Source organism: Elephas maximus, chromosome 2 (genome assembly GCF_024166365.1).
Source record: "Elephas maximus indicus isolate mEleMax1 chromosome 2, mEleMax1 primary haplotype, whole genome shotgun sequence".
NCBI classification, from domain to species: domain Eukaryota; kingdom Metazoa; phylum Chordata; class Mammalia; order Proboscidea; family Elephantidae; genus Elephas; species Elephas maximus.
Window position 1 is genome coordinate 17,395,158 of NC_064820.1, and position 25,919 is coordinate 17,421,076.

General features: G+C 41.7%; 1 protein-coding gene across 2 annotated transcripts in view; it reads left to right on the forward strand.

The window, feature by feature from the left end:
- The window catches only part of TRIO (trio Rho guanine nucleotide exchange factor), a 423,568-nt gene that overhangs the window by 180,379 nt on the left and 217,270 nt on the right, over window positions 1-25,919 (forward strand). For both annotated transcript variants that reach the window (XM_049861241.1, XM_049861250.1), the window contains exons 8-9: window positions 359-490; window positions 12,464-12,694. In XM_049861241.1, the coding sequence (XP_049717198.1) occupies window positions 359-490; window positions 12,464-12,694 (363 nt within the window). The remainder of the gene's footprint in view (window positions 1-358; window positions 491-12,463; window positions 12,695-25,919) is intronic.

Here is a 25,919-nt window from a genome sequence, read left to right on the forward strand (position 1 = left end):
ACTGAGATGGATGGATACCAGTTCACAAAATCTTTTACAATTCAAATGCAGTCAGCCCGGACTATGAACAGGAAAGAAAGGATTTGCAACTTTGGGTTAAAGAAAAGCTGTTGACAGATTAATTTTGGTCAGGGATTTCTGTAAGTGAATATTTGGTTTCATGAGTAAGAAAACGCCAAAATCAAAGCAAGATGTCTGCCATCAGTTTCTCTCTTTGACACACTATAGTCTTAGAATCTCTGTCAACTCTCCTGATTTTCAGAATGATGTTAAAAAATAGTCACTTCTTAGTAAAACTGCCATTAATTTAAATAATCTTTTCTTTTCTTTCCTTTTTTTTTTTTTTTAAATTTCCAAGTATATGAGCAATGTGGATTCGTGGTGCAAAGCCTGCGGTGAGGTTGATCTCCCCTCAGAGTTACAGGACCTGGAAGATGCCATTCATCACCACCAGGGGATATATGAACACATCACGCTTGCTTATTCAGAGGTAAGCGGCCAGTTCTTACTTTAACTGTAAAGGCAAGGTTATTTTTGCATTATAACACCAAAAGCTGGCAAAATCAAAGTTTTGGCTAGCCCGAAAAATTACAGATTCCAAAGTTAAATTACAGTTTAATTGTAACTTTTGAACGTGTGTGTGTGTGTGTGTAGGGTAGCACACTTCACATGGTTCTGTGACATTTGTGGATTTCCTTTAGAATGCTTATTTTTCCTCTGCTCAAAGAAACCCCTAAATTCCAATCTTGTCTACATGTACTTCACTGCCACACCACCAGGTGCCATCAGTCAGTTGTATCTCATAGCGACCCCCATGTGTGTCAGGGTAGAACTGCACACTAGAAGGTGGTAAATGGCTGTTTTTTGGGAAAGTAGATCGCCAGGCCTTTATTCTGAGGTGCCTCTTGGTGGATCAAACCTCCAACCTTTTGGTTAGCAGCCAATCAATTGCTTCACTGTTTGGGCCACCCAAGGACTCCTCTACATGTGCTTAGGAAATGTGTATTTTGTGTGCTGTTCACTCTAATCAAAACTTGATTTAATCTCTCTAAACGAAGCTTTGGAAACCCTGGTGGCGTAGTGGTTGAGTGCTACAGCTGCTAACCAAAGGGTCAACAGTTCGCATTCGCTAGGCGCTCCTTGGAAACTGTGGGGCAGTTCTACTCTGTCCTATAGGGTCACTATGAGTCGGAATCGACTTGACAGCACTGGGTTAAACGAAGCTTTTTGGAAAACGAAATCCTTGATGCCGCCTCATGTTCTGAGATTGCCTCTTCACAAGGCACCCACTATCTTTCCAGTATATAAAGCTGTTTGCAATGTGATTTAGAGACCTAAGTATAGTTTTCTTTATTATTTTAGGATAAATTATTTCATTTGTCCCTGTTTTTTTTTCTGCCACGTTCTAGTGTGCAGGCAGTGTTCCTAGGACTTTATGTAACTTACTAGTACTCACAACAACCTGGAGGCAAGTGGTATTATTGTCCTCCTTGTTAAAACAAATGAGGAAACTGAGGCACAGGCATTGAGTGACTTGTACAGGTCAACAGCTGATCAGAGGCTCCAGACGCCGCATTTAGTCACCACTCTCCATTGTCTGTATCATGACTTGCACCGTGCCCAGAGTGTCATAGCTGCAGTAGGGTGATGACTACGGATACACTGATGGGTGTCACCTTTGTCCACGTCTTGGTCATCTGGCCCTTCAGGCCAGTCAGTCTTTATGATGATGGTTAAGTTCCTGGAGGTGAGTGGGGTCAGGTCGTGAATTTGGCAGGTGCTTACTTTTCTGCAAGGCTTATTCCATTCCCTTTTAATATTAAGCATTTATAATATCACAGAGTCCCTAGGTGGCACAAATGGTTAAGCGCTAGACTGTTAACCAAAAGATCGGCAGTTCAAACCCACCCAGAGATACCTCGGAAGTAAGACCTGACTATAGGCTTCGGAAAGGCCACAGCCCTAAAAATCCTTTGGAGCATAGTTACACTCTGACACACGGAATAGACTCGTCAGCTAACAACAACATAATATCACGGGTTAATATAAATTATTCCTGTGAGGTGTCAATACGATGTTTGTAAGCATTCTGCAAAGCGCTAGGCACATAATAGATGTTCAATAAATATTTGCTGGGCTTAAATCTGACTCATCCTTGACTTAAACCATAGCCACGCCACTCTTCCAAAAGTTGTAGGGAAGAAATTGACCGTTCATTTTCAGTCTGGCACTTCTTGTCGTGCTTCGCCAAACAGGTGTCACTGTGCTGTCCTTGGGCCCAGGCCACCTGGCCCCTTCACACCCATGCTGTTGTTGTTAGCTGCCATCGAGTCAACGCCGACTCATAGCAGCCCTGTGTACAACAGAACAAAACACTGCCCTGTCCTGTGCCATCCTCACAGTCCTCATTGAGCTTGAGCCCATTGTTTCAGCCACTGTGTCAGTCCATCTCACTGAGGGTCTTCCTCTTTTTCTCTGACCCTCCACTTTACCAAGTGTGATATCCCTGTCCAGGGACTGATCCCTCCTGATAACATGTGCAAAGTATGTGAGACATAGTCTGTCTGTCCTTGCTTCTAAAGAACATTCTGGTTGTACTTCTTCCAAGACAGATTTGTTCATTCTTTTGATGGTCCATGGTATATTCAGTATTCTTCACCAGCACCGCGATTCAAAGGCATCGTGCCTGTGGGTGAATTAAATGAATGTGTGGCGTATACTGCTGTATGTGCCTCAGAATGTGCCCAGACCTCCACCTTCCATGGAAGTTGATATTTACATGTTTCTCCAGCATTCTCTGTGCTTCCTTTTTTCTAGCACTATTTCATATTGCCCACGGGAACAACAGTCAGCTCTGTATTTTATCTTTGTTTTCTACCCAATGTTTATTTGCTAATTTAGTTATCTAGTTTATTTAGAGACTGTTTAAATAAGTGATAGCCTTTTGTATAGTAAAACTAAGAATTGAACAGATTTGTAATTGTTTAAATCTTTTTTTTTTTAGTTTTTAAATTTTATCAGGTAGATTTGTTATTTTTTTATCACATCGATTCATGAGGCTTACGTGAGCCCTAGAAACCATTATTTTCCCTAGTCTGCCATCTCTGCATGGTCTGATTTCTGACCCATGCTGTAGAAAGTGAATGGCCCTGTAATCCATTACAGTAAAGGGGCCAGCACCTGTCTGCGCAGATTGATGATTTCTATTGAGCTGTGTTTTGATTGCAGCAGTAGGCTTGGATCCAGCCATTTGCTGGCCCTTGCCAGGCCGGTGTGGGAAAGAAAGCCCTCATTCATACCGTGATTGGCAGAAGTGGGGTTACATTCTCCAAGCATGGGACTAAGAGAGAAAGTCCATGACTTCTCTCAGGATCATCTTGACCTGACCAGTGTGGTCCTCTAGCCAAGCTGGCCAGTCCCAACTGCCAGTTGCCCTTGGCACTTTTGGCTAAGTACTGAAGTCTCTAATTGTTACCATTACCTTCTATAAAAATGTGGGGCATGTTGACATGGAAAGCTAAGTTTATCTATGGTGTGGTCTCCTTCGGTTTTAAATTGGTGCTAATCATTTAAAATAAATTCATGGGAAATGAAGAGCTTTCCACGCTGAGGTCTTAAACTGCAAGTTTTAGCGTGAACGCATTTACATCTGAGCCGTAAACTCAAGGAGACAGGAATTTTGAACTGGGTGAACTGAGAGAGTTATCAGTAGAACAGAATGAGTTTCTTTGCCTCTTTAATTTTTAAAATTTCGTAGTGGTTTCAGACCTACAGAAAACACTTTACCACATTTGCTCTGCCCTCTCTCCCTCCCCACCTCTCTCCAGTCAATGAGTGAACATCGGTACAACACGACCATCCAGTCCACAGACCCTGTGTGTATTTTGCCAGATGTTCCAGCAGTGCCTTTTTTCCTTTCTGGTCCAGCGTGCTGTCAAGCAACACATGCAACATTTAGTTGTCACGTCCTGTTGGTCTTCAAAATGGAGCATTCTTTAGTCTTTCCGTGCCATTCATGTCCTTGGCAGTCTTAAGATTTGGCCTTCAATCTAGCTTCTGTGTCTTTCTGACATGTCTCCATCATTATTCAGGCCCTTCCTTACTTTCTAGCATAATAAGATGTTCCAGGTGCATCTTGTATTTTCCTTGCCTCATGCCTGGGGTCAGCCGTATTTCTCATCTCACCAAGGCGTACTGGCTCCTTGTAGTGTTGTACGGTATTTAGAAGCTAAGATCTGGTTGTTTGGAGTGCTTGTTTGCTTGTGGGGTGTTAATGCAAAGTCGGGAAACATGTTTATATGTACTCTATCTATCTATCTATCTACATATGCACGTACACCTAAAACTATTTCTCGATGTATATATGCGTCTTAACATCCTACGAGTCCATACTGGTGCTTCCAGTTCCAGTCTACTACCTCAGGGTTCTTTCCAGTCTTCCCCTTTCCATCTTTATAAATCCCTTCTCAGACAGTGAGAAATCTGGCTCCCATTACCCTTAATATATTAACTTATAATTAATGTATTTGCTCGATGTTATCAATCTCCCAACCCTTCCAGCTGGCTTCTATGTGCTCCCTATCCCCTCACCTCCCCACTGCCTTGGATACTGGACGTCATTTTCTTCGTGCCAGGAGGGGAGGGGAAGGGAAGATGGGAAGGGACAGACTGCGTTTGTGCCCTTAAGTGGTTTTTCTCTCTGCCTCAGTGGTTTTCAAACTTAAGGGTGCTGGTTAAAAATGCAGATTCTCATACTCTACCCTCAGGTAGTGAATCTTCATTTTAAATAGGTTTCCCTAATAATCCAGTAAGGAGCCCTGGTGGTGCAGTGGTGAAGTACTCAGCTGCAACCAAAAAGTTGGTAGTTTGAACCAACCCAGTGGCTCCTCAGGAGTAAAGACCTGGTGATGTGCTCCCATTAAGATTACAGTCTAGGAAACCTTATGGGGCAGTTGTACTCTGTCATATAGGTTTGCTGTGAGTCGGAATCTACTTGATGGCACACAACGACAATGATTCAGTGACTCCAATACAGACCACACGTTGGAAACACCTTCCCCTGTTCTAATGAGGTGTGGATCTGCTGCGGAATTTTTCTTCTTCAGATGCATACCGAGTCCCTGCTGTGTGCTCTCACTGAGCTGGATGCAACATCTAGCTGGATATGGGATGGGTTAGGGGTAGGAGTGTTTGTAAGCAGGGCTGGCATTTCTTTTTTCCTTCCTTCTTCTCTCCCTCCCTCCCTCCCTCCTCCCCCCCTTTCCTTCTTCCCTCCCTCCTGTTCCCTTCCCCCTCCTCCCCCCTCCATTTTTTCCTTTCACAATTGTTTTTTGTTTGTTTTTAACAGTGTCTTTACTTTCTAGTCCCTGTTGACATAGTTTGTTGTAGAAAACCTTTCCAGCATTTTTTTAAACACAACCATCTGCTTTGCTCAGTGTTAATTAGACCTATCTGGTGCTGCTCCTGCCTGTGTTTTAGCAACAGGAGCGTACATACCTGTGCTCATAAACATTTGCAGGCTTCAACTTGCCGGGCTTGGGCTAATATCGTCAGGTATATTCGATTGCAGGAAAGTGAAGGAGTCTGGAAGTCTGGAATGAGCTCTAGTTTTAGAAACAGCATGTAGAGCAGTCTTTTTTTTTTTTTTTTTAAAGCATTTTAAGCAAGCAAACTCATCTACAGAAATAGATTGCTCCACACACCAAATGCATAGAAGTGATTTTTCTCTGAGGACGCCCATGGCCTCTTGTGGGGGAAATTGTAGCAGGTACCCAGGCACAAGCTGAAGGGTGTTGGCCCCTGCAGCCGTGGGCAGGAGAAAGGGGAAGCGCCACCTCAGCTTTGGCCTGCACTGAGCTCGCCTGACTTCAGGGTATTCTTTCTGCATCAGGTTCTCAGTTTAAAAAAAATGTGCTGACTTAGTGCCCGCCTCACAAGGCCTCGTGGAAGTGACTGATTGGCTGCTCGAAAAGCCTGTCCAGCTCTGTGTAAAGGCACTGTAGAAATAGGTGATAGCACGCTTAGCCTTATAAGCACAAGAGAAGAACAAACAGCAAAATGAGTTACCTCAATAGGAAACAGACTAAACTTGTTGCAGGACAAGGCTCCCCAGTTTGGGACCAAGTCCTGTTTAGGTTCTTGCCTTCTACTGACCAAGAATGGCCAGGAGAGGCTCAGAAGTTCCCCATGAACAAAGGTTTATTAGTGACAGAAAAAAAAAAGGAAAAAAACCCACAAAGGCTCGCGAGGGAAGGACGGAGAGGGGCTTATGCCTACGCTAGCCTCCAGTCCAGTCTCTCCCTGAATGGAGGTTTTCTTGGAGTTTATAAGAGGTTTTAGGCAGGAAGGATCTCATGTTTTATTCATTGCTTTCTAGGGAAAAAGCTGGGGCTTTCTGAGCAACAGCGGGGTTAAAACATTAGGTGCATGGGCATCTGGAGTCCAGGGTGGAGCCAGTTTGGACAATGTCACGTCACCACTGCGCAGTCTTGGTGGCCACTTGACGAGACTGTAAGGTCACACCCATTCTCACCGCGCATGCCCCGGGTATTGGCTGATTCTGGTCACCTTCGGAAAGCAGCTTGTAGGGAAGATACGTGGAACTTCGTGTGTCAGAGTCCAGGATGTGAGTTACCTTGTAACACCACACCCTATGGTAGAGTCCTGAAAAACAACTTACGAGAGAGATGCAGGACGCCATCCCCATAGACAGGTCCTAAAAAACAACTTACGAGAGAGAGATGCAGGACGCCATCCCCATAGTGGGGTCCTGAAAAACGACTTAGGAGAGAGATGCAGGACGCCATCCCCGTAGTGGAGTCCTGGAAAACAAACTTGAGAAAGATATGAAAGATGCCACCGTCGTAGTGGTGCCCTGAATGTGTGTGGCTGTATGTGTGGGTGGTCTTGTAACATCTCCCATGGGACAGAGTCCCAGATCAACGGACCTGTTATTCCGGCCTTGAGGCTCACCAACCTTCTGTCCCTGTCTCAGACTCATAAGTCAGTGGTGTGCGTGGAAGCTCAGTTACCCGGATACAGTTGCTTTTACAAAGCAGTGCTTTTAAAACCTTAAGATTGTAGCGTCGCGTACATCTGCGGACTGCTGTATTTGCTTTCAGCACAGCATCAGAGCTAATGATCGTTTTTTCTTTACCCCAAAACTCTCCTGAAGGCCTTTCTAGGTCTTGAAACATAGGAGCAAAAGAAGTCAAGTCCAAGTGGAATCTCTGCAGGGGAGCACATGTGCCATGTGCACACACCTGGCTCCCATTAGCAGGCTGCTCCAGCAATTTCCTCTTTTTGTCTTTCCTTTCTGATAATCCCAGGTAAAGGTGCCAGAGAGTCAGACAGATTTAGATTGATCTGGTTTGAGTAAGAACCTGAATAGCTTAAAGAAATGGAAATCAACATTTGAAAGCCATTCTGAGAACATTGCCTAGAGAAGCACCATCGTTTCAGAGGGGAACCAACAAATTTGAAGGCAGGGACATTGCCTATTGCCTGGACTATTGGGGAGCCTCAGTGGGACACGGGAAAACATCTCTGCTGATATATGACCTCCGAGAAGGTCATTGGCTGTGCTGTTGTTAGGAACTTCTTAGTGTAGCTATCTGAAGACAGGCCTGACCTCCTCACTCAAGGGCAGTGTGCTCACCTGCTTGGCTCAGGAGTGCCAACTGTAGCTACCAAGTAAACTTGGCCACCCCATGTGGACTGTTCCTCCCTCTTGGATGCTTCATTTGAACTTGGCTATCATTTCAGCAAGAGTGGAAGAGGAGAGTCGTACTGGGAAAGCGTTTCCAGGCTTCACAAGGTCTGCTGAGCTCTGCAGGCTATTGGCGAGCCAATCCGGCAAAGGAATCAAAACAATAACGTTGGCTTTGAGTTGGTGCAAACAGGGAAATTCATTTCATAAAAGTCTTGGAGAAGGACTGGTTGTCGTTTCTTTATAACAGGCTTTGTGTAGTCATTTCTAACCATGCCTGTAAGCATTTTGTGTGTTTTGCCTATTTTTGTCATTTCTTGGTATTTGTTATTCCCTATACTTTTTCACACTTTTTTTTTTTTATATACTTTTTAATCTAAAACACCACATTTGGGTCTTGTTAACATATCCACAGATCACATTTGGTCTTTTGGTGGTTGCTGCTTTTCCAGCATTAATCTCCAGATGCTATATTCTTTCCTTAGATCAGAGCAATGCACTTATTTGAGCAAGTGAAGGCTATTGCTGCTGGAGACACCTAGCTCTTGTCTGTTTTAATGGGAACGGTAGAGATCCAAGTACCGGAAATCAGAATCGGCACGTCTCTGTGAAGGTTTTTAGGGTGCCATGCAGAAACCCATGTCACAGATCTTAGGTGCAGTTTGGATTAAAAGTAAATATTCAATAACTAGACCATTGTTCTGGTTTTTAGACAGTTAAGTTTCACCTTAGATATTAGGAACAAACATACTTTTGATATGGTAACAGTTTTAAACTTATCTTTACTTGCTTTGGTGGTTCCTTTTTTTTTTTTTTTTTTGCTTTTGTTAGTACTTAACATTTCTTTCTCCTGACTCCTTTGGGTGTTAAAGCATATTAATTTGTATACTTATAAAGTGTTAATCTTTATAAAGTCTGACCTCCATTGCCCTTCAAGTCCCTAAGCACGGTAGCCCAAGAAGGGGAAAAAAAGAGCTGAATCTGAAAAAAAGATTATAGAATACAAGTCCTGCTCTTTGGTAAGAAAAGGTTGATTGTAGTTTTTATAGCTGCTGTTCCTTTGTGGAATAGGGTTTGAGTACCTGGAAACTAGAAACACAATTTTAGACAAGACAAAATTTAAGTAAATGCATTTGTGTTGTTCTGTAGTTAAAGAGGAAACCCTGGTGGTGTACTGGCTAAGAGCTACAGCTTCTAACCAAAAGAGGTCTGCAGTTCAAACCCACCAGGTGCTCCTTGGAAACCCTATGGGGCAGTTCTGCACTGTCTTGTAGGGTCACTAGGAGTCAGAATCGACTTGACAGCAATGGGGGTATAGTTAAAGAAATCCAGAACTATATTACGTACTGTAAACTGACATTGTGTTAGCACTTCAATTTTATATGAATTATTTGGTGGCTATATACTTCATAGCATCTTCTTCTGGTAATGGGTAACATCTCAAACATCTGTGTTTCTATACGACAGTAGGCTTCATAAAAATCTAGCATGCCTTTTCACATAATACTTCATTACTTATAAAGACATTCCGTTCTAAATAAAAGAATGTTTATGGTATTACCTGATTGCCTTTGGAAACTTGATAAGGGCTGGAACCCATTTGCCATTTTGTATTGGTGACTTAAGATTTTAAAAAGAGTCTCGAGATAAAGATTCGCTATCCTCCCGCATAAAAGAAGTCCAAGGGGCTGGCATTCCAGGGCTGGTGTGTCAGCTCTGTTAATATGAGGGTTTCTGGATTCCTTTGTCTTTTTGTTTTGTCTTTTTTAGTGGGTGGCTACAGTCTTTAAGATCGCCTCAGGCTCAGCAATAGCTGCTGGAGCTCCAGCCATCTGATCCAAGTTCTTGGCACTGGGGAGGAGTAATGGGCAAGAGAAAAAGAGCGCACCTGCCAACTTACTCAGCCCTGTTATCAGCTTTCCTGGAAGTCCTGTGCAACACTTTCCACTCCTGTGTATCAGTCACTTATGTTTCTGAGTGAGGCTGGGAAATACAGCATTATAGCTGGGGTACTGCTGTTTCTGACTAGCAGTTTGGTTATCAAGGAGGGCTGAGTAGACTTTAGGGAGGCAGCTGCCAGTTTCTGCCACACCTTCTGATCCGAGTCCCTCTGATGCATCTTGCCAGTTTGTATGTTCTCTTCCCTGACTTAGGTGTATTATAATGATCAAAACCCTACCTCTATGATGTTAATGAAGCAGGATTAGAGGCAGTTGTGTTAATGAGGCAGGACCCCATCTACAGGATTAGGTTGTATGTTGAGTCAATCTCTTCTGAGATATAAAAGAGAGAACCGAACAGAAAGAGGACCCCCTACAACCAAGAAAGCAGAGTGTGTCATTTGAACCTGGAGTCCCTGTGCCGAGAAGCTCCTAGACCAGGGTAAGATTGATGACAATGACCTTCCCCAGAGCCTACAGAGAGAAGAAGCCTTCGGCTACAGCTGGCACCCTGAATTTGGACTTCTAGCCTCCTAGACTGTGAGAGAATAAATTTATCTTTGTTAAAGCCATCCACTTGTGGCATTGCTGTTATAGCAGCACTGGATGACTATGAGGTATGTGTGAATTATGCATAAACAACAATACAAATTAGAAACAAAGAAAAGTGGTTTATGACTAAATGTGTTTCAATACATAAATGCCTAAGTACAACTGCACTGGAAGAAAAAAAAATTATGCATTTACTGGCCATATACCAAAGAAAACCAAGCACTGCCTTCCCTTGATTAACACAGTGATTGCATTCCTGGAAAAATTAGTGTATGGCAAAACAAAAAACAAAACGGTTGCTTTATATGTTAAATAGAGCCTAGCTTCAGTAATTACAGAAAGCAGGAGGGTTCCTCGTTATGTGGTACTATCCTATACTTTTCAGAGTATTGAGCCTCTCCGAATCCATCACTGGAAGCCTCTTCCCCAAAGTCAGTCACTATACCCACCCCACAACATCATTGTGAGCCTCAAGAAATGCTTGCATATATTTCAGTGATTTTGGGGGCAGCTGAGAACCCCACTGCAGAAGACTCTTCCATCTCTACTATTTTTGTTTTAATACATGCCTAACCTAACTCATAGTGACCCCATGAGTAGAACTGCTCCATAAGGCTTTCTTGGCTGTAATCTTCATAGAAGCAGATCTCCACGCCTTCTTGAGCAGTGCTGGGTGGGTTTGAACCACCAGCCTTTAGGTTAGTAGTCAAGTACAAACTGTTTGTGCCACCCAGGTTGCCATGAGTCAGAATTGACTCAGTGTCAGCAGGTTTTGGTTTTGTTTTTAACGCTAACTCTGTGATTGACTTGGTTCTTACCATGTTATCTTTGGTTATATCAGCTTAGCTTGTTTCCTCTTCAGTTTAGCTATCTTGATATGTAATGTGAGTTTCCAGCCAGAAAGGCTTAAACTCGCTTTTGTAAGGAATAGTTAGCATTTCTAATAAGGATCTAAAATTTAGGTATTGAAAGATAAACATGTTACATTCCAGCACAACTGTAAAGTTATAAGAGAATTAGAGTAAGAGATTAGGAAATTCTGTAGTCCTCTCACTTGCTGCCTGTTAGCTTGTCCGTTTACCCACCCACTCCCTTTGTTTTCCTCTTTATCCTAAGGGTTTACCTCTAAAAGGTGTTTGTATCTGTTAGAAAGGCACCTCCCTTAAGTAGAAACCCAAGAAAGTTTTCAGATTCCAAAGCATCTGGGCAGGAAGATCATGGTAAAGAAGACTTTGTTAAGAACCGCCCTACACCACACAGCCTGGTTATTTTGTGTGGCACGTGGTCTTTGTGTTATCTAATCTGGTTACATTTTTTTCTACCGGATGGATCTGACATCATCATTTATATATCTCAAGAACCAGTTACAAATATGAAAAAATACATCATGCTTTCTTTCCATGTTCCACCCTCACCTTTTCTTATTTCTGTGATTAGTCTAGATGCTTTCGTTTAATTGTAGTTGGATAATTAACTGCCATAACGTAGCACTGAAATCTAATCTAGAAAATGATGGCATTTTAAGTAAAATTACTTTTTTAATGTTAACGCACCAAATAAAGCAGAATGCCATGTTTCCCATGTTATTTAAATCTTATTTTTCACTTTCTATTTTGTAAAGTAAAATTGCTGCCCAGTTATATCACAAAATTTAAGTACATATTCTTTTCCTAGTGCTCAATTTTTTTTTTTTTACATTAAGGTTTTCAAGATTCAGCATTGGAATTTAGCCCCATTGTAATGATATGTTCTTGTATTCTTACATCGTATCTTGAAAGAGAATTGTTCCTTTAAAACTTTAACTTGCGGATATTCCAGCAATGCAATTTTATATGTCATCATATATCAGCACATCTGTGTCATTTAAGGCAAAATAGTATGTTCCCTAGTCAGTATTTCATGGTAATGAATGTTCTTTTATTTTAATGCCATGTTTTGCAGCATTTGGTTTTGTGGTGTCATTGGATAGCTGATAGATTTGTTTTAATTTTTTTTATATTTTATAAAATATGCCTTTAAGAAAAAACTATGTTTGGAGTATGTGTGTTTGTGCGTGTATGAACACGTATGTGAGAATGCATGTGTGTGACTGTGTATGTGTATATGTATATGTGTGTGAATATATGTACTTGTATCTGCACGTGGATGTATGTGTATGATTGTGAATGTATGCATATGTGTGTGAATTCATGGGTGTGCGTCTGAACAGAACCTGCTCAAAGCTGCAAGCTTTGAGTAATTGCTAAACTCCTTTGTTGGGCAGGTGAGCCAAGATGGGAAGTCCCTCCTTGACAAGCTTCAGCGACCCTTGACGCCTGGCAGCTCTGACTCCTTGACGGCCTCTGCCAACTACTCCAAGGCCGTGCACCATGTCCTTGATGTCATCCATGAGGTGCTACACCACCAGCGGCAGCTGGAGAACATCTGGCAGCACCGCAAGGTCCGGCTGCACCAGCGGCTGCAGCTGTGTGTCTTCCAGCAGGATGTTCAGCAGGTCAGTTTGGCACCCAGCTTTTCTTTCTGGAAATTACTCATACTTAACTGAGAGTTGAGTGAGTGCATCATCACTGGGCCCAAAGTCTCAAGGGAAGTAGTAGTCTTAGTTCATAATTTAGAAGGAACATTGTAAAACTCCATGCCAGTTGCAGTGTGGTGTGTCTTGTTATAGTGAACAGAAGTGTACAAGACAATTGCGTCAGCCTCAGGAGTCTATTACTTGAGACCCCTGTGCTTTCTAAATAAAAAGGCAGATGGCAAATTTTAATGCTGAATTTATAAGTAGGGCTGTAAGTAACTCTAGAAGTTGACTAGAAGATAAGCTCTTGGAGATCAGGCACTGTTATATTTGACTTAGTAAACACAGCCCCTGGGAAAATTTGATCTCCATGGAGCTGGTAACCAGTAAGTGTGTGATTGAATAAATGTAGACATGTATCCATAATGGCATGGCATGTGTGTGCATATGTGTGTGTCCATGTGCACACATACATAGTCTAAGAACACATGTACCAAACCACCCAAGTGTGAAATGTGTTACTTTTGATTTCATTTGTTCAGTGGATATTGACCATATTTTTATGCAGATAATTCGTGCCTTCCACATTTGTCAGTCAACTGCGCCCTCACCCAGTGAGGTGTTTTTGTAAGCATGGCTATGCCAATTTTTTTTACATGATGCTGTTAAAAAAAAAAAAAAAAAAAGCATGTTTTCAACAATACTTTGTGGGGAGAGGGAGTGGTTGGCAAAGAAACGTAGAAGGTGCGCATGATGTGTGTGGAAACACGGTGTTGGATATCTCTCTATGTGCTAGGTAATGGACTGGCCACTTGGGCAGTAGGGGCTGTTGGGATCCATGTACTGTTTTGCTTGCATTCCCACGAAATTGCTTGCCTCTTGATTTTGGTCTTATCCCCAAATGCTGACTTTTATGGGCAGTCAGCTGAAAGAATAAACAAGAGGAGTTGGAGGCCAGCCTTCTGGGTAACCAGGATGGCAGCATGGAGATACCCTACCTGTAGGTAGATAAGTGTTCTTACAAGCTCACACATAGACCATGACCTTTGCCTAGAAGTTTACAGCCTGGCTTTTAGGACCTAACACACTTGGATGATGTGAAGTGATGGAATTATATATGTGGGTCCAATTTGGGGTTTAAAAAAAAAAAATACCCATTGCCATGGAGTTGATTCTGACTCATAGCAACCCTATAGGTCAGAGTAGAGCTGCCTTATAGGATTTCCAAGGAGTGGCTGGTGGATTTGAACTGCCGACCTTTTGGTTAGCAGCCGCACTCTTACCTGCTGCGCTACCAGGGCTCCAGAGTCGGTACTTGTTAGTTGCCTAACTAATGAAAAGTGGACCTTTATGACTATTCATTTTCAAGCAGTAGAGTTATCTCTTTCTTTTTTTGTTGCTGTTTCACAAATAATAGTTAGCCTAGTTCCCCACACTATTCATTTTCTTATTATGAAATGAAGAAGATTGTTCTGCTACCAAGGTTTGAGGCTTAAAAGCTATAAGAGCCAACAAAATTAGTTCCCCACACTATGTTCTGCTACCAAGGTTTGAGGCTTAAAAGCTATAAGAGCCAACAAAATACATTATAGCTTTAGTGAGAAAGAAGATAATAGTCATGCCCTTGCCGGAAAACAGAGGAGAGAACAAGGGTGCTGGCAGGTGTCAGCTCTGGGGGTGAGGAGTTCTGAGGTACACAAGGAAGCCTCTAGCATCCAGGGAAGTTGGCAGTCAGCCGCAGTGGTACGCCTGGAACAAAACCGCTCTTTTCTTCCTGCGTGTCAAGGAGGACGTGGGTACTGTTCAGACATGTAGAGCTTTAGATTTCAGTCTCTCCAAGCAATCATTTGAGGTGAGTGGGTTTTCTGTTGAATGGGCTGACTGTGGAGAGTCTTGCTGTGTTCTGACAAACACACACATTTCTCCTTGTATCGGTGACCATTGTTCTTTACTTCATGGAATCTGGTAAGTTCCAAGTACTTCTGATGTAACCGTTGTGTAATTGTTAGTGTTTGCATCTTACGCTTTGATTTTCCTTATGTTTTTTGAGTTCTCCGAAGGATAAAAGTACAAGTGCCTCAGGAATGATCATTTTGGTGTTATACATGCTTCTTAACGATGTTGTTCAGTAAAAGAAGATAATTGCCAGGGAAAAACTAAAGAGCAAGGAGAGAAGAGGGTGGAGTCAATGTCTAGGAGTTACTGTGAGAGCTGAAATTGGAAGATTGGAAGCACAGGTACTAGCTTTTCTTAATTGTCCAAAAACATTCACAGAACTGTGAAGCATTAATGGTTGAAATGGTGTTATTAAAGGATTTTTGCCCAGCTTTCTGTCCTCTGGCTCGAGTACCTGTGGGCTGACGTACTTTCTGGACTTGTGTATGAGAGAGGGACTCGTGTCCTTACCTGATGGAGCAGCAGCAGCGTCTCCCCTTCTCTTTCCTCCCCCCAGTTCTCATGGGCTCTTTGGGGCTCCCAGTGGCCTAAGAATCAGCCACTGAACTCTTTAGGTTGGGGAAGGTGCAAGGAAAGGAGGCCTTTGGGAATACACTGAGGAGTCCGGCCATCTCATTTGGCGCCAGATAGCTAATGTGTTTGAATTTGAAAATAGCAAATATTAATCTTTATATGTAGAAAGTAATTAGGATAATTATGAGGCCAGCTCTTTAAGCCAGCTTTTTTCTCAAGAACAGGAAGTTGGGCTGGAAGTCAGTAGAAGAATGTGTTTTGCGATATACGTAATACCTACAGTCCTATTACATTCCACAGAAAATAGATAGTTGCTCTTCAAAACAAACATTTTTGTTGATTAAATGGTCTGGAGTGGTTTAGACTTGCAACACAAAGAGAAAATTGCAATGAAGGTTTGACTGGTGAAGCAAGGAGCAAAGCCGATAAGATTCATCAAAGCAAACACTTTACCTTGAAGGAATCAATAGGACATTAGAATCAAAAATGTTTTCCTGAAACTTAAGAAATTCGTAGGCTGTGGGGAAGTTTTGCCATAAAGTAGGAAAGGCAAGCTGAGAATAAATGGGAAAAAGATAACAGTACTTTAGAAAGACATTTCAGGATAAAATAACTGTAAAGACAGAAATATGTAATCTACATCCACAAGAATGTAATAAGCCAGTTAGAGATACCAGAAGTGATTTTTGTTTGTTTGAAAAGGCATCTATAAATATTGCTGAGAAAAAAGGACAGCAGCTTACAGAAAAACGGATGCACAATGATTGCATGTTTATGAAAACAGTTCCCCCCAAAGAGTATATGCTCCTATGTGGAAAACATTTGAAAGAATATATGCCAAACTGTTAACAGCATGTACCCCTGAGAAACTGCGGGCAGAATGGCATGGGGACTTTGATTTTTAAAGCAGATTTAGAGTGGTTAATTTTTTTTTTTTTCATGAAAAGCGGAGGTAATTTCATAATTTCCATATAGAAGGTATTGTGAATGGTGATCAGGTGCTGTGGTGTAGGGGTTGGTTGAAGGTGCTGTTGCATAGCAGTTAATACCCTTTGTCCGAATCAAAGGATTGATACGTGGGGAGACTTGCTAAAGACCTACCCAGCACACATGGCACCGTGAGTCAGTGGACAGGATGCAGAGACTCCATGGGGCTAATGTAGATCAGAAGTCAGCCGGGGGTGAAGGTCTTTAAGTCCTTGCTCCCAGGCTGCCTGTGAGGATGCCTGGGGTCCCGAGTCAGGACCATCAGGGGTGGGCTCACCGCAGAGTAGGAGGTGGGTCAAGCCACAAACAACCCCAGGGAGCTGGGACTCACTTTCACTGACTGCTAGCCATGTGAGGAGGGTCTCCTAAGATGAAGGTACCAAGGGGTCAGCTGTTGTTGTTGTCGTTAGGTGCCATTGAGTCTGTTCCGACTCACAGTGACCCTATGTACAACAGAATGAAACACTGCCCAGTCCTGTGCCATTCTCAACCCTTATTTTGCTTGAGCCCATTTTTGCAGCCACCGTGTCAGTCTGTCTCGTTGAGGGTCTTCTTCTTTTCAGTGACCCTCTACTTTACCAAGCATGATGTCCTTCTCCAGGGACTGGTCCCTCCTGATAACATGTCCAAAGTACATGAGACGAAGTCTTGCCATCCTTGCTTCCAAGGAGCATTCTGGATCAGCTAGAAATGGAAAATTAATGTATGTACATGTGTACATATATGTGTGTGTGTGCGTGTGTGTGTATTTATGTAACTCAGTAACCGGACTTGAGCTATGCTTAATAGTTTCCCAGGTGACATCTAGACGTATGAAGCCTTTTTCTTTGGGGGGGGGGCAACTTCGGACTGTTTGTATTCCTTTCCAGATTGAAAATGGGAAAAATAATTTTTCAGAGTATAGAGAATTACTGAAAGATATCCAATGATGATAGAGTGATGGTTGGTTTAGGGTGAGATGGGATATCCAAGATGGGCCTATTTATATGGGTAGTTTCCTTCCTTTCTTTTTAAAAAAATTTTATTAAGCTTCCTTATTTTTGTTAAGAAATTTGGTACACTTAGGCAATTAAAACTAAGGTAATAGTAGGAGAGCTGTTGATTCTGTTTTTTAGAATATAGACAGTTGAGTAAAAACGGCACTTGCGATGCAGAGTATTTCTGTTCAATATCATACACTTGCTGTGTGATGTCTAGCAAATCAGAGGTATTTTCAAAAATTCTTTTCCCCCCTTAAGGGTAGAATGTTCTAGAAATCCTTTAAAAATCATCTTTCCATATTAAGAATAATTATGTTTTTAGTACAAAACTGAACTCCGATTCTGAAATACAATGAATGAAGAAACAAAGAGTCTTAGGCTCCAGTGGAGGGTAATAAAGATGGGGGAGAGCGGCTAGGTGGTAACCAGCAACAAAAACATGGAGGACAGCATCCTTCCCGCCTGGTAGCTGAGCATGCCGGATCTAAAGAGTACCCCCTTCTCCCTCAGTCCCTCAAAAGCCCACAGACGCACTGTGAATTTTGTGTCTCTTTCATTTCACTTTTTAAGTTGTGTTGTGCACATTGTAGAAGTTAGGGGCCAGAGGCCCTTGCAATCACGTAAGGCCAAGCCCCTCATTTTCCAGTTCATAAAACCCAGCCTCAGAAAAGTCAAGTGGCTTGGCCGGAGCTCCGAGCAGCCTGGTGTTCTTTTTACTACCTTACTGCTCCTGACCTGTGGAGAATGCTTAACTTCTGAACTAATCAGAGAGCAAAATTAATGTGGTACTTTTAAGAAAGAATATTTAAATGAGGCTTTCCACGCTGAGGGTAAGGGCTCTCGAAGGTGTAGTTGCCCATCACCGTGAAGGAAAAGAGCTACTTACGGAGATTTTTTTCCCTCCATTTTGGCCATTGAGTTGATTCTGACTTCTAGCAACCCTATAGGACAGAGTAGAACTGCCCCATGAGGTTTCCAAGGCTGTATGCTTTATGGGAGCAGACTGCCACATCTTTCTTCTCTTGGAATAGTCACCTTATGAGTGGTTAAATGCAAACAGAGAAAAAACACCCCTGTGTACTGGCTTCCTGCCCTCCTGGAGTCTCAGCCCACCCCTCTGCAGCTGCCTCAGGTGTTGATTCCTTCTCCCTGCAGTCACTTAGGTAGAGCAGAGGTGAGTGAGATGGCTTGGGGTCTTTCCGAGCTAGGCCCCCACTAGAAATGGAAGAACATGACTAAAACACTCATTTCAGGAATAAAATATGCTGTGAACCTAGGAGAAAAAAAGTGACAGGCAGCCTGAGATAATTATCTCAATTTAAAAAATTTAAACTCAAAGTATTCCTTCATTTGTGATGTTTAATTTTTTGAGTGAACTTTGTTAGCAACATAATATTGGATATTCTCACAGTGGTGCTTAGCACCAGCCTTAATAAAAATAAACAACATCTAACTGGAAGATCTCCTTTTCAGCCATCCACTTGGGTTTACCAGAATTGGAAATGACATGGTTTAATTGGTCAATCCTCCTTTGTTATATCAGTGAAATACCATCAATTTGATAATAAATGAAAGCTCTAATGTAAATGTTTCCTTTGGGAGCATTTCTCTGAAAGCAAAACCAGAAACCCAACATATCCCTTTCTAGATTGGCACCCCCAGAGGTTTAAGTCAAAGCGAGGAGTGCTTGAGCAGGGAAGTGACTAAAACAAGTGAAACTCAACTAATTTAGGTTTTGTAGCAAATGTAGGGTGGGGCAGGGAGGAAGTTCCTATTTTACAACTTCAAAAACCTGATTTTGTATAAAAAAGAACATACCAAATTCAGAGTACTTTAGAACTACCCTTATTTTTCTTTTTTTAAATAATTTTTATTGAGCTTTAAGTGATCGTTTACAAATCAAGTTAGTCTGTCACATATAAGCTTATATACACCTTACTCCATACTCCCACTTACTCTCCCCCTGATGAGTCAGCCCTTCCAGTCTCTCCTTCCGTGACAATTTTGCCAGCTTCTAACCCTGTCTACCCTCCTATCTCCCCTCCAGACAGGAGATGCCAACACAGTCTCAAGTGTCCACCTGATACAAGTAGCTCACTCTTCATCAGCATCTCTCTCCAACCCATTGTCCAGTCCCTTCCATGTCTGATGAGTTGTCTTCAGGAATGGTTCCTGTCCTGGGCCAACAGAAGGTTTGGGGACCATGACCTCTGGGATTCCTCTAGTCTCAGTCAGACCATTAAGTCTGGTCTTTTTATGAGAATTTGGGGTCTGCATCCCACTGATCTCCTGTTCCCTCAGGGGTTCTCTGTTGTGCTCCTTGTCACAGGGCAGTCATCGGTTGTGGCCGGGCACCATCTAGTTCTTCTGGTCTCAGGATGATGTACGTCTCCAGTTCATGTGGCCTTTTCTGTCTCTTGGGCTCCTAGTTGTCGTGTGCCCTTGGTATTCTTCATTCTCCTTTGATCCAGGTGGGTTGAGACCAACTGATGCATCTTAGATGGCCGCTTGTTAGCATTGAAGACCCCAGACGCCACATTTCAAAGTGGAATGCAGAATGTTTTCATAATAGTAGTATTTTGCCAATTGACTTAGAAGTCCCCTTAAGCCATAGTCCCCAAACCCCCGCCCTTGCTCCGCTTTGAAGCATTCAGTTTATCCCAGAAACTTCTTTGCTTTTGGTCCAGTCCATTTGAGCTGACCTTCCGTGTATTGAGTATTGTCCTTCCCTTCACCTAAAGTAGTTCTTATGTACTAACTAATCAGTAAATAACCCTCCCCGCCTCATAACCCTCCCTCCCCGCTTCATAACCACAAAAGTTTGTGTTCTTCTCAATTTATACTATTTCTCAAGATCTTATAATAGTGGTCTTATACAATATTTGTCCTTTTGCCTCTGCCTAATTTGACTCAGCATAATGCCTTCCAGGTTCCTCCATGTTGTTAAATGTTCCACAGATTCGTCACTGTTCTTTATTGATGCGTAGTATTCCATTGTGTGAATATACCACAATTTATTTACCCATTCATCCGTTGATGGACACCTTGGTTGCTTCCAGCTTTTTGCTATTGTGAACAGAGCTGCAATAAACATGGGTGTGCATATATCTGTTCGTGTGAAGGCTCTTATTTCTCTTGGGTATATTCTGAGGAGTGGGATTTCCGGGTTGTATGGTAGTTCTATTTCTAACTTTTTATGAAAACGCCAGATAGATTTCCAAAGTGGTTGTACCATTTGACATTCCCACCGGCAGTGTATAAGAGTTCCAATCTCTCCACAGCCTCTCCAACATTTATTATTTGGTGTTTTTTGGATTAATAGCCTTGTTGGAGTGAGATGGAATCTCGTCGTAGTTTTAATTTGCGTTTCTCTAGTGGCTAATGATCGAGAGCATTTTCTCATGTATATGTTAGCCACCTGAATATCTTCTATAGTGAAGTGTGTGTTCATATCCTTTGCCCACTTCTTGATTGGGTTGTTTGTCTTTTTGTGGTTGAGTTTTAGCAGAATCATATAGATTTTAGAGATCAGGCGCTGGTCGGAGATGTCATAACTGAAAATTCTTTCCCAATCTGTAGGTGGTCTTTTTACTCTTTTGGTGAAGTCTTTAGATGAGCATAGGTGTTTGATTTTTAGGAACTCCCAGTTATCTGGTTTCTCTTTGTCATTTTTGGTAATGTTTTGTATTCTGTTTATACCTTGTATTAGGGCTTCTAGGGTTGTCCCAATTTTTTCTTCCATGATCTTTATCGTTTTAGTCTTTATGTTTAGGTCTTTGATCCACTTGGAGTTAGTTTTTGTGCATGGTGTGAGGTATGGGTCCTGTTTCATTTTTTTGCAAATGGATATCCAGTTATGCCAGCACCATTTGTTAAAAAGACTATCTTTTCCCCAATTAACTGACACTGGTCCTTTGTCAAATATCAGCTGCTCATACGTGGATGGATTTATATCTGGGTTCTCAATTCTGTTCCACTGGTCTATGTGTCTGCTGTTGTACCAGTACCAGGCTGTTTTGACTACTGTGGCTGTATAATAGGTTCTGAAATCAGGTAGAGTGAGGCCTCCTACTTTCTTCTTCTTTTTCAGTAATGCTTTGCTTATCCAAGGCTTCCTTCCCTTCCATATGAAGTTGGTGATTTGTTTCTCTATCACATTAAAAAATGACATTGGAATTTGGATCGGAAGTGCATTGTATGTATAGATGGCTTTTGGTAGAATAGACATTTTTACTATGTTAAGTCTTCCTATCCATGAGCAAGGTATGTTTTTCCACTTAAGTATGTCCTTTTTAATTTCTTGTAGTAGTACTTTGTAGTTTTCTTTGTATAGGTCTTTTACATCTTTGGTAAGATTTATTCCTAAGTATTTTATCTTCTTGGGGGCTACTGTGAATGGTATTGATTTGGTTCTTTCCTCTTTGATGTTCTTTTTGTTGATGTAGAGGAATCCAAGTGATTTTTGTATGTTTATCTTATAACCTGAGACTCTGCCAAACTCTTCTATTAGTTTCAGTAGTTTTCTGGAGGATTCCTTAGGGTTTTCTGTGTATAAGATCATGTCATCTGCAAATAGAGATAATTTTACTTCCTCCTTGCCAATCCGGATGCCCTTTATTTCTTTGTCTAGCCTAATTGCTCTGGCTAGGACCTCTAGCACAATGTTGAATAAGGGCGGTGATAAAGGGCATCCTTGTCTGCTTCCCGTTTTCAAGGTAAAACTAACCTTATTTTTCATTTGCTTCATGTAATATATTTTTAAAAGCGTGTGTAAGATCACTGGAGCTACCTGTTTTAATTTTTGTGTGCCTAAAATGTGACTCCGGAGGGGCTCTCGTTAATAGGACAGAAACACTATTATTTATTCACCATGTATTGTCCATTTAAAGCAGTAACTAGACAGATGCTTGTACGCTTTTAAACTGAATAGTCTTTGGACATTACTTGATGGCACTTAACAAAACAACAAATGTGTTCTTGTTTTATGTCAAATGTCCCCATGGTTTTTATAGATAGCAATCCTCAAGATGAAACTCTATTTTAGACATATTTTAAAGGTTTTCAGGCTGTGTACAAACTAACCTTAAAAAATGGTTAAGAGCATAAGGTTTGGAGTTGAGAAGCCCTGTGCTTGAATCTCTTTCTTAGGAGTTGTTTTCTTGGGCAGGTTAACTTTTCTGAGCCTCAGTTTCCTGCTCTTTGGGATAATAATAAAAACCCACTCTCTTTTATTTTAACCCTTGGGGATAGATGTTTTGGAATTCAGAATTTTTCAGATTTTAGGAAGATAACACAATGTATAAGCTGTGCATTAGGGAACACTCGTAGGAGGTCTGGGCAGCTCCCTATGATCAAACGCATTGATATTCTGCAGCCAAACGTACGAGGACTCACAGGAGAGGGATCAATGAAGTCTATTAGTAGCCTCAGGCCAGGTTTCATTGGCAAATGAATTTTTGGTTCCAAGTTTTGGAAAAAACTATTTGATGTTTCAGAGCTGTTTTAGTTTTTTGTAAATACGGGATTAAGGACGTGTATTGCCCTCCCAAACATAGTGCAGAATAATCACCGAGCGATAACGATGCTGGTGGCAATGTTGTGATGCATGACAAGGCTAGAAAACCCCTGTTAGTGTGTGTTTGAAATGAGTGCCTCTGCATCTTAAAGGGAACATGTCATTACAGGTTTCCCCTGCTATCCGAGAGTACAACGCTCCTATGAAATCTTTCCTAAGCTGAAGTGGTGTAAAGTGAAGAAACCATTAATTTATATGGGAAAAAATTTTTGAGCATTCCCACATCCAAAAAATAACCTGCCAAATCATAACAAAAAGTACATAAAACCCTTACAAGCTCCCTTAGGCTTTTCTGATACCTTAGGACACATCTCGCTAACAGAGGCACAAAATAGAGGTAAAACACAGATGCTCACAGGGTTCGAAGCTATGATGCCCTGATGCTGAGATGCTGAGAGCTGAGTATAGTCCCTAGGGAAGGGGTTCGGTGATGCCACTCTAACTGCTTAGGGTGTGCGATGCCTCTAACAGCTCACTGGAAAACAAATGCTGAATGCTACTTCTGCTTTTCGCCTTTTTTCGTAAAAGCAAAAATCCTCTTCGGATTTCCTTTGGTTAATGAAAACAGGTACTGATGTAGGTCTTGTAAAAGCAAAGTGGTGTAAAGTAAACTTTCGCACAAGTGGGGAATACCTGTACACTGATCACCATAGTGTATGGGAGGCAGGCTTGTGAGGATTGGTCACCCCTTTGAATAGCCACCTGAGGGAGTTTGGCCTTGATATTAGCTGGAGTTCATCACTGTCTCTTCTTATTTTAATAAAGTGCTTGGCTGGAATTTGTACATTCTCCTTTGAATTACTTTCATGCATGTTGGGAATATAATTTCACCTGGGAGTTACATTTCTATTTGAAGGAACCACTGATAAAAGAAAAATGACCGATTACTAGTCTGAGCAACTGATTTACAAAGTCTTCAAGAAGATTAATTACTTAGTTTTATTAATCCACAAAACATATTCGATATCAGGTTGTTGTTGGATGCTCTTGAGTCTCTTCAAACTCATAGCGACCCCGTGTGCAATACAACGAAACACTGCCCAGTCCTGTGCCATCCTCACAATTGTTGCCACTGTGTCAGACTATGTCATTGAGAGTCTTCCTCTTTTTCACTGACCCTCCATTGCCAAACATGATGTCTCCGGTCCCTCCTGATAACATGTACTTGGGACAGAGTCTCACCATTGTCTCTAAGAAGCATTCTGGCTGTACTTCTTCCAAGACAGACTTGTTCATTCTTCTGGCAGTCAGTGGTATATTCCGCATTCTTCACCAACACGTAATAAAAAAAAATACAGATGGATTAATTCTTCTTCGGTTGTCATTATTCATTGTCCAGCTTTCATGTGCATATGAGGCTATTGAAAATACACGGCTAGTCTTCAAAGTGCTTTTTAACACTTTAAGGAGGCCTTTTGCAGCGGATTTGCCCAATGTAGTATGTCATTTGATTTCTTGACTGCTGCTTCCATGGCTGTTGATTGTGAATAAACATCCATGGGAATCTCCATTTATCATTACGCTGCTTACTGGCCCAGTTGTGAAGATTTTGTTTTCTTTGTATTGAGGTCTAATCCATACTGAAGACTGTAGTCTTTGATCTTCATCAGTAAGTCCTTCAAGACCTCTTCACTTTCAGCAAACAGGGTTGTGTTATCTGCATATCACAGGTTGTTAATGAGCCTCCCTCTAATCCTGATGCTGCATTCTTCTTCATACAGTCCAGATTCCCAGGTTATTTACTCAGCATACAGATCGATTTAGTGGTAAAAGGGCACAACTCTAAAACACACCTTTCCTGATTTTAAACCATGCAGAATCCCCTTGTTCTGTTTGAAACACTCACTGCTTCTTGGTCTGTGTACAGATTACTCCTGAGCACAATTAAATGATGTGGAATTCCCAGTGTTATCCATAATTGTTATGATCCACATAATAGCCTTTGCATAGTTAACAAAACACAGGTAAACATCGTTTCTGGTATTCTCTGCTTTCAGCCAAGATCCATCTGACATCAGTAATGGTATCCCTCGTTCCACGTCTTCTTCTGGATCTGGCTTGAATTTCTGGCAGTTCCCTATAGATGTACTGCTGTAACCATTTTTGAATTATCTTCTGCAAAATTTTACTTAGGTGTGATATTAATGATACTGTTCAATAATTTCCACATTTTATTGACCACCTTGCTTTGGAATGGGCACAAGTTTGGATCTCTTCTGGCCAGTTGACCAGGCAGCTGTCTTCCAAATTTCTGGGCCTAGACTAGTAAGTGCTTCAGTGTTGCACCTGTTTGTTGAAACGTCTCAGTTGGTATTCCGACCATTCCTAGAGCCTTGTTTTTTGCCAGTGCCTTCAGTGCAGCTTGGACTTCTTTTCCTTTCGTACCATCGGTTCTTGGTCATATGCTACCTTCTGAAATGATTGAACATTGACCACTTCCTTTTGATACAGTGACTTTGTGTATTCCTTCCGTCTTCTTTTGATGCTTCCTGCATCGTTCAATATTTTGTCCATAGAATCTTTCAGTATTGTAGCTCGAGGCTTGAATTTTTTCTTCAGTTTTTTCAGCTTGAGCAATGCCAAGTGTGTTCTTCCCTTTTGGTTTTCTAAGTCCAGGTCTTTGCACATTTCATTATAATACTTTGCCTTCTTGAGCTGCCCTTTGAAATCTTCTGTTCACCTCTTTTACTTCATCATTTCTTCCATTTGCTTTAGCTACTGAATGTTCAAGAGCAAGTTTCAGAGTCTCCTCTGATATCCATTTTGATCTTTTCTTTCTTTCCTGTGTTTTTAATGACCTTTTGCTTTCCTCATGCAATATGTCCTTCGTGTCATCCCACAACTTGTCTGTTCTTTGATCATTAGTGCTCAATGCAGCAAATCTATTTTTGAGATGGTCTTAAATTCAGATGTGTCTTAGTCATCTAGTGCTGTTATAACAGAAATACCACAAGTGGACGGTTTTAACAAAGAGAAATTTATTTCCTCACAATAAAGGAGGCTAAAGGTCCAAATTCAGGGTGTCAGCTTCAGGGGAAGGCTTTCTCTCTCTGTTGGCCTTCTCATCAGTCTACCTTGGACTAGGAGCTTCTCTGCATAGGGACCCTGGGCCCAGAGAATGCATTCTGCTCCAGCACTGCTTTCTTGGTGGTATGAGGTCTCTAGGTCCTCTTCTTGCTTCTCTCTTTTATAT